The following is an 8,923-nucleotide window of genomic DNA, read 5'->3' as shown; positions in this document are numbered from 1 at the left end:
CTCCAGTTTTCCCAATACCCAAATTATTATTTTTCAAGAGCTCAGAAATAAATTAGATATGACAATGCTATGATTAGTTCACAAGAGAAACATAAAAGAAGAGGAGGAAATATTAATAAAATATTACTCTGAAAATATATAGGATAAGAACATTAAGAAAATTTAGACTTCACATTCTTAACATTGACCTTCTAAATACTGAGACTTTGTAGACTAGTATATAAAGGAGATATTCTCCTTAAAATTTCAGTGAAAGTTCAGCAAGATATTTCTGAAAACAATTTTGGGATTTTTTTCCCCCACTAATTACAGTGGTAGTCTTATTTTAAATTAAATGGAAAAGGAAGAAAAAAGCCATCAATGATTCTGATCAAGTCAAAAGGTCAAAGACATGAAACTTAGATTTAGACATTTAAACCATTAATACTGAATTTGCCCATTATTTTCATATTTGCTAAATTTAGGAAATAAGGAAACATATTGGTATGAGAGAGAAAGAGGACTTGTCTTTGACTTTGCAAAGTTCTTATGAGTCTTTTCATTTATTTCTCATTTTAACATCCACCATCTCTTTTTTAAAAGGGCAATTGTGGCACCCATTTGTTCTGACAACAACAATTAGATAGTGCTCTGTAATCAAACTGAAGCTTTGTACGCTGTTCATGCTGCTGCTCACGTCTGTCAGCCTGTGAAATTGAGAACTGGTCTAAGAATCAGTCCAACTCCTTTCTCCCACAGAGCAATGTCACTGGGACTGTCAGAATGGGTCATCAGTATGCTTGGCTGTTTACTTCTTTTGTTTTTAACTCCCCAATCACCCCTCACATCTTGACTGACACTTTAGAACATAACCCTATTCACTTACTTGAAACATGATAAAGCTTATTATCTCTGTTTTCTGACGATCCAAGATGCACCTTACAGACACCACTTATCGCTATTCTCCGGAATAGTTGCCACAATCACAGCCTTTCTTAATTCTTGCTGCTTTGGGGACGTGAAATGGATATTAAATGCTGGTGTCAGTAACTCTCACTCCTAGACTCTGATGTAGTTGTGCCATGGGTAGGGCAATGCTGGATTATATTAAAAGGTCAGCACAAAAAATGTCATCCTTTTATATCAAAACATTATGAAGAGAATCAGTTTAGAATAAACATTTGCCCCATTTCCTTGGTCAGTTATGAGAGTTGAAGTTGAAATACTTCTGATTTTCAGTAGATAATCAGAAACATAATCCTAGCAATTCATCAAATAGAATTAATTGACATAATGTTTCCACAAAAGGACATCGTATCATGTGTTTCCTTAATATCCCATCAAAGCACCATATAGTTCCCTTGTTCTCAATTTATTTCACTAGAAACATACCTGAGTGTTACCTTATTTCAGGCATTAAGAGAAGAAAAAGGAAAAATGCTTTCATCTCCAATGAGACCAGATCAGCATATCCTAGGAGAGTACCAGCATGTTGGAACTCCATTAGACTATTCTAATTTGTCTACCTTCCCTCTTCGCTTGAGCATTAGTGTCCTGCATGCGCTAAGAACTTGATTAATGCTTGCTGATTGATGTCATAAACAAGAAGAAATAAAGCATTTCAGCAAGATGTTTATATTGTTTGAGGATTGCTGAGGTGTTTGCAACTGTGGAGAGAAATGTGATTGCTTTTTGTGACAAGATCAGTCGTTGATCATCAAAAGATATCATTGGATGCCTGTTATATGAGAGTATTATGGCCTGTGGATTAAAAAAATATTGAAAATGATATAACTGTCCATGATTTATAAGAAATGTAAATCAGTTTTAGCTTATTATTAGGTAGTGAAAAATATAACTAGATTATAGAAACTTTGGAAAAATGAATTTTAAACTGATTCATACCTGCATATTCAAAGATTTTAAAATTACCTGATAAAATTTAGACAGATGATTTATAGGATAATAATCTCAGGACCTCTCTAGTAGGCTAATGAAATCAGTGCCTCATAACTTCTATAGTACTTACCAAAAGAAAATAATAATAGTGTAAAGCTCCTTTAACCACTCTTTGGAAGCTTTGACCAGACCCAAGCAGAGACTAGGTCCCTAGCACCCTTGAGTATGTCATTTTGGACCCCTATCCTTTGGTCATCTGATTTCTCATAAACTCTCTTCTCCAGTCTACACATTTTTTAGTCCCAGCCTATTCTCCTGGATCTTCTAGTGTTTTCACCTTTCCATCATGACCACCATCAAACCTTCCAAAGACATTCAGGTCTTTGGCAATGTTCTAATAGTCTTCCTCTCCACCTCACCTCTTTCCATCAGTTGCTTTATTTCCATAATTCTAAATAACCTTTATTTCTGCTTCAGCAACTCACACACACATCCTTTTCAATACCCTGAACTGCTCCATCTCAAAAATCACCAGCTCTGGTATACAATTTAGGAAATGGCAAATTACCAATCAGTAGATAAAAAAGAGTGTAAACACTCCTATAACTCTTACCCTTTTTTCTCAGTCCATAAGCCCCTTTTGGCTTAACCACTTTTCCTCATCCAACCTAAATCCTGTGGTGTGTCACTTCACCTTTTTCCAACATCTTCTACTTTTTTTTGGCCTCTTCTTCCATTATAGTCCACTCTAAGAATCTACAAACTTGGATGAGTTCTTCCATCTTTGCCCTTCATTTTTATTCCCAGGCCACTAAACACAACTAGAGAAGAGTATACAGCTGTTCAAGTTGTCACTTTCAATTTACAAATCTCAACAGGGGCCAAAATTCCCCTGGTGAGCCTTTTATAATCCCATGAATCAGCTTCTCCCATGCCTAACTGGTCTTCCAAATCTTCACCACTCTCCTAAAGCCCTCTCCACCATCAATATACCCTGAACTTTATAGCCAAAAAAACTTGGGGTTTGAACAATTGCTCTAACATTTACTAGATTATAATCCTTGGCATAGTTGGAGGTTTACCTTTTTCTTATCTTGCCTCCTCTTGAATCACTTTTCTGTTTAACTCTAATCATGTCAGCATCTCCAATTAAAATCCTTCAGTGCTTCCCATGACCCTAGGGTTAAATCCAAACTGCTCAACTGAGTATAGAAGGCCCTCCGTCCCTATGCCTTATTCCTCTCCAGCTTTATCTGCTTCCCATCCTGAATTTGACCTCAGCAACCTAATCACTGCTTCTACAATGGACATGAGAACCCCTGCCTATACCTGTGTTTATTCCCCTTCCTAGAAGATTCTCACCTAACCACTACCATCTGTCCCCTTTTTCAGCTTACAAAATTCCTTAGTCATAAGACTGACGCATCATGTTCCCTGTGAAGCCTTTATAAATGTCCCTAAGAAGGATTGATTACTTACTTCTTTGTGCCTTTTTATACTATATAAACAGCTCTATGATGATATTATTTACTGTATTTGCAATTAATTATTCTATTTGAGAATTCTTTGAAGTCGCATCTCTAAGATGGGTAGGAAAAAAAGGAAGGACAAAGTATACTTTTCTTTTTAATTAATAAATTTTATTTTTTTAGAGCACATTTAGGTTCATAGCAAAATTAAGCAGAAAGTACAGAGTTCCCATATACCTCCTATCCTCACACAGGCACAGCCTCCCCTACTATTGACATCCTCCACCAGAGTGGTACATTTGTTAAAATTGATAAACCTACCTTGACACATTATTATCACTCAAAGTCCTAGTTTACAGTAGGGTTTACACTTGGTGTTGTATATTCTATAGGTCTTGACAAATGTATAATTACATGTATCCGCCAGAATAGTACCATATAGCATAGTTTCACTGCCCTAAAAATCTGTGTTCTGCCTATTCATCCCCGCCTCCCTGCCAATCCTTGGTCTTTTTACTGTCTCCCTAGTTTTGCCTTTTCCAGAATGTGGTGTAGTTGGAATCACAGTATGTAGCCTTTTCAAATTGACTTCTTTCACTTAGTAACATGCATTTAAGATTCCTTCATGTCTTTTAATGGCTTGAAACTCATTTCTTTTTAGTTTTGAATAATACTCCATTGTCTAGATGTATCACCGTTTGTTTATCCATTCACCTGCTGAAGGACTTCAAGGTTACTTCCAAGTTTTGACAATTATGAATAAAGCTGATATAAACATCTGTGTGTAGATTTTTGTGTAGACATAAATTTTCAGTTCATTTGAGTAAATACCATAAGAACAATTACTGGATTGTATGGTAAGAGTATGTTTAAATTTGTAAGAAACTGCCAGTCTTCCAAAGTGGCTGTACCATTTTGCGTTCCCACCAGCAATGATTGAGAGTTCCTGCCACAGAATTTGGTATGGCCAGTGTTTTTGATTTTGGCCTTTCTAGTAGATGTGTAATGATATCTCATGTTGTTTTAATTTGCAATTCACTAATGACATATCATGTTGAACATCTTTTCATATGCTTACTTATCTGTATATATCTTCTTTGGTGAGTTATCTGTCCAGGTCTTTTGCCCATTTTTCAATTGAGTTGTTCTTTTTCTTATTGAGTTTTAAGAATTCTCTATGTTTTAGATAACAGGACCTCATCAGAAGTGTCTTTGGCAAATATTTTCTCCCAGTCTGTGACTTATTTTCTAATTCTGTTGACCTTTTTTCCCCCCTAATTCTTCCTTAGGCATTTATATGTAGATCATATAATACTATCCCAAACAATATAATTTTATCTCTCTAGTGACTGCTGTGTGCCAGGAAAATATTCAGAGGAAGTAGCCCTAGTCCACAGCCCACTACCAATATTGAATGAATAGAAGTCATCAGAAGTGAAAGCATCGAAGCTCATAGTAAATAGGTACTTTCTTAAGCTTCAGCGATGTAATATACCAGAACTATAAAGTCAGTACAACTAAATATACTGGTTAACAAAGTATTCTACATTTCAGTAAAATACCATAAAGATCTAATCACTGTCATCTCTTGCTGCGAAAGGTACAGTTGTTTGTGAAGCTATGAAAAAAATTAATTTACTTCAATTTGATGCAACTGATTCTTGGTTCTTAAATTAACATAAATATCTTCCTGTAAAACAAACAACCCCATTTTTTTTAGATGAACAAACAGTTATAGGAAAGCAAAATAACTTGCTAGTGCAGCCACCAGTTAGCAGTAAAGCTGGGAATAGAACCAAGGTGTCGGATATCATCTCATTCCAATATCAGTTCCACTTTACTACCAGAAACCAATTAGTGCATTGTTAGGCGGGGAAGAAAAAAAAAAAAAATCTTGCTTAAACATTTAGCAAATAACACAACCAGGCAAATAGCTCTTGTAGTTTAGTGCACAGCACACAGAGAGAGATTGAAAAACAGAGATTTTTGCCCTCAGGTAAGCACAAAATAATTTAGGAATAAAGGCAAGTTACCCCTCAATAGATATGAAATAAGAGTATAAATATACAATATCAAGTGAAAGAGTAGAGTGTGATTTAATCAAGGAAAGATACCCTAGAATTCAATTTTATTCTGGGTTCCAAAGGAAAGGCATGGATTGTCAGGGAAAATAATTGGAACGTTTAAAAACATAGTAACAAGAATGGATTGGAGAAAGACTTGCTTGAATCAAAATTTCTTGTTTTAATTGTATCATTTGATCTACCAGCAGTCCCCAGTCTTTTTGGCACCAGGGACCAGGGCTCCTGTGAGACTCTGATGTCTGATGATCTGAGGTGGAGCTGAGGCAGTGATGCTAGCGCTGGGGAGCGGCCACAAATACAGATGAAGCTTTGCTCGCTAGCCTGCCGCTCGCCTCCTGTGCAGCCCAGTTCCTAACAGGCCACAGACTGGTACTGGTCCGCAGTCCTGGGGTTGTGGACCCCTGATCTAAGCAATATCTGTGTTAGTTGAATAAAGGCTGTTTAGACCATTTTATGATGGAGTAACTTAAATGACCATCATGCTAATAAAAAATGCTAATTCTCATACACCGGAATGAGTCTTGTTTTCACTAACATGAGCTAATCTTCAATGGGCTATAGTCCATAATTATATACTGTATAAACTTGTTCTGGGAGTTCTTCTTAGGCACCTGCTACCAACACATTATTACTTTAACTTACCAGATTTCAGTATGAATTTAATGACAGATTTAAAGAAAAACAAAAACAGTGGCTCTAGATTGAAGACTGATTGTTCTTTCTATGTCATGTTTGTGAACTGAAGTTTCTATATTAGAAAGGATTTTATCCTTGTTAGAAGGATTTGAAAGATACCATTCCATAGCAAAGACTCATTCAGAGTAATTATTTTAGTGCCAGTGATGTGGCTAAACCAAAATGGCATAACTCTTAGTAGGGACTACTCTTAGTTGCCTCAATGAGATTGTATATTAGTATTGGGACACTAAAGGAATATTCAAGAGAAAAAGAAAGTAACTATCCCTTTTATGTTGAAGATAAGTATATGAATAGGTAGCTGAATAGGACCTCAGTAAATATTTACTGGATGGGTAGATGGACAGAAAAAGGGGCATACAGATAAATGTATATTGAGCTTCTTTGTTGTTTAGGTCTTCCTCCTTCATTTTAAGTGTTAAAATATCTGCTTCGATTTCTGAATTCATTGGTCAAAGGTATCTGTCCTCACAACCCATAATATTAGACTTCAAAAATAGATCTTATCTTTTTCATCTGTTCTTTTTCCCACTATGAATACCAGCTTCTTAGCTTTCTTTTCATCAGAGCAACCCAATCTCTGGACTTCTTGTATTAAGAAAATAAGGTGGCAGTGGTGGAAAGAGTATTCTGCAATTTTTTGCCAAGATATTTTCCATGTTCACTGTATTCTTTGCACAACCTCCACTGCCCTATAGTTTTAAGGGATGGTCAGGTCATCAAATTTGTTTTCCTTTCCTCTTTATTCTATAGTTATCATGTGATGTAAAACTGGATCCTCGCCCAGAATACCATCGGTGTATACTGACCTGGCATCACCAAGAACCACTGCCTTGGGCACAGAGTACAGGTTAGTCATTCACACCTGCAAGTGTGTCTGTACACCCATCCTGCTAAAACACACATAATGCAACCTCCTTTCTTGGGGATGCCTAATTTTGTAATTATTATACATTTTCCTTTTTGAATGATTAGGTTAAATTATTCCTAAATAGTACAGCATAATAGTACAACAAGAAAAAAAAGAATTAATAAAAATTTAATTATTCCATGGAGCTATATTTTCTAGGTACACATTTGAAATCTAGAGTTCCAAAAGATTTGTATCTGTTTGTTCAACAAGTTCTGAGCATAATTTTGGTTGTAGGAAAAGGAGGGACTGTTGACTACGCTGCCCTGAAATGTGAGATTAAAGCCCAATTATAATGTGATTCTCTGTAGCCTCTACTATACCCTAGATATTGGTAAATTTTAAGGACTGAGAAATCAATATTGATATTGATTTCATCTGAAAAAGGTACTGGGGGATTCTGATCATCTCTCTTCCTCTTGAAGACCTATATTTCTAGTCTATTAAATGGTTTCTTATTTTGAAAAGAACTACAAGGGCTCCAGATGTATACACTGCGATGCTTATGCTGCTGTAACGAGAGTGTTTGCATCCAGGTAATCAGATGAGCAGCCGTCTGATGAGCATGCGCAGCGCCAACGGACTGTTGATGCTACCTCCAAAGACAGAGCAGTATGTGGAGCTCCACAAGGGCGAGGTGGTGGATGTCATGGTCATTGGACGACTATGATGATCACCAGCGGGAGAAAGCTTTGATGCATGTCCACATATCATTGACTGTATCCTGTAATATGCAACGGCACAGCTAGTTTTTCTGATTTGGATAAAAGTTGATCTGTATAGTCAACATCTTGAACTATATTTCAAAAGAATTTAAATACCTTTTAATGAAAAAACACCTAACAATAAATCTTAACAGACAACTCTATTCTGATTATATCAAAGCAAATTTTTCCTTTCTTGCAAATTGCTTTGTGTGTTCAATGCTAGGTCTGATAGCGATAGCTTTTAGTAGACAGCAGTAGGTGCCTGCAGAACTTGTGTTTTTCTCATCTTTAAAATACAACTACTTATGCTCTTAAATCAAGGATGTCTGCTTATTTATACTAGTGTAGGCAACACTTGGATTTCCCTTCTTAGTATGCTTCATAACCGCTTTATGGAGAGCTTTTGCTTGTTCTTTATCATGTATCTCGTGTTTATGTGTGCACAGTGCCAAAAGAAGAGTGACCGGGTGGAGGCCCTGCCCTGCCTCCAGGAGAACCATCCTTCACAGAGCTTCCGGGGAAGTTTCTCACCCCGGTAACCTCATGGCACAGTACTCTTGGGCAGTAACTGGATTCCTTTCATTTGAACAAACTGGGGGAAAAATGCTTCCTTAAGTGCTGACAGCCTTTTTAACCAATACATTTAAAATTGTACAGAACAAAAAATAAAATCAAAGACTGATCTTGTACAGATATTAGTGTTACCAGCATTCATGTGGAAATCAAGAGCAAAGAAAAAAATAATGTTAAACAATTCTGTACCATAACATTTTCTGTAATGATACTGAAACTTAATGAATAAAAAAAATCCTTGATCATTATATAAAAATCCATTGTGTTGGGCTTGTTATTAAAAAAGAGAATATTTTCATGCCATTCTGTGGGATTCTGCCTGGATAAAAGACATAATTGTCTTAATAAGGATAAGTGATACAAGGGAGATTTAAAATGTGATATAACTCTATATTTCACTATAGCATTGTGAAAATATAGATAGGTTAGAAAGTAGAGAGAACTTGCAATTGGTCTGGTCTTTCCAGTCATAGTTGGAGATTAGCAAGCAAATTTAGAGGAAACATAGTTGATAATTTGGGGGTGGAGGGAACTAACTTCTTATTTTAGATGTCATAAGAACAAATTTCAAACATTTACAGTTCTTTGGAATGGAGGAGGAAAATA

The 8,923-nt window shown here is 36.1% G+C and overlaps 1 protein-coding gene across 9 annotated transcripts in view; it reads left to right on the top strand.

The window, feature by feature from the left end:
• The window catches only part of GPHN (gephyrin), a 404,083-nt gene extending 395,509 nt beyond the window's left edge, over positions 1-8,574 (top strand). For 7 of the 9 annotated variants that reach the window (XM_011384203.2, XM_023526958.1, XM_023526957.1 and 4 more), the window contains 2 exons: positions 6,881-6,977; positions 7,574-8,508. In XM_011384203.2, coding sequence (XP_011382505.1) covers positions 6,881-6,977; positions 7,574-7,707 — 231 coding nt within the window. In that variant the 3' untranslated portion in view covers positions 7,708-8,508. Of the gene's footprint in view, positions 1-6,880; positions 6,978-7,573 lie in introns of all 9 variants that reach the window. The other 2 variants (XM_011384213.2, XM_011384195.2) reach the window with 1 other exon arrangement.
• The last annotated feature ends 349 nt before the right edge of the window (positions 8,575-8,923 follow it).

This window comes from Pteropus vampyrus, unplaced genomic scaffold, assembly GCF_000151845.1.
Source record: "Pteropus vampyrus isolate Shadow unplaced genomic scaffold, Pvam_2.0 Scaffold15, whole genome shotgun sequence".
Classification (NCBI taxonomy): Eukaryota; Metazoa; Chordata; class Mammalia; order Chiroptera; family Pteropodidae; genus Pteropus; species Pteropus vampyrus.
The sequence above is the reverse complement of the archived record's forward strand: the minus strand, read 5'-3'. Positions and strand labels throughout refer to the sequence as shown.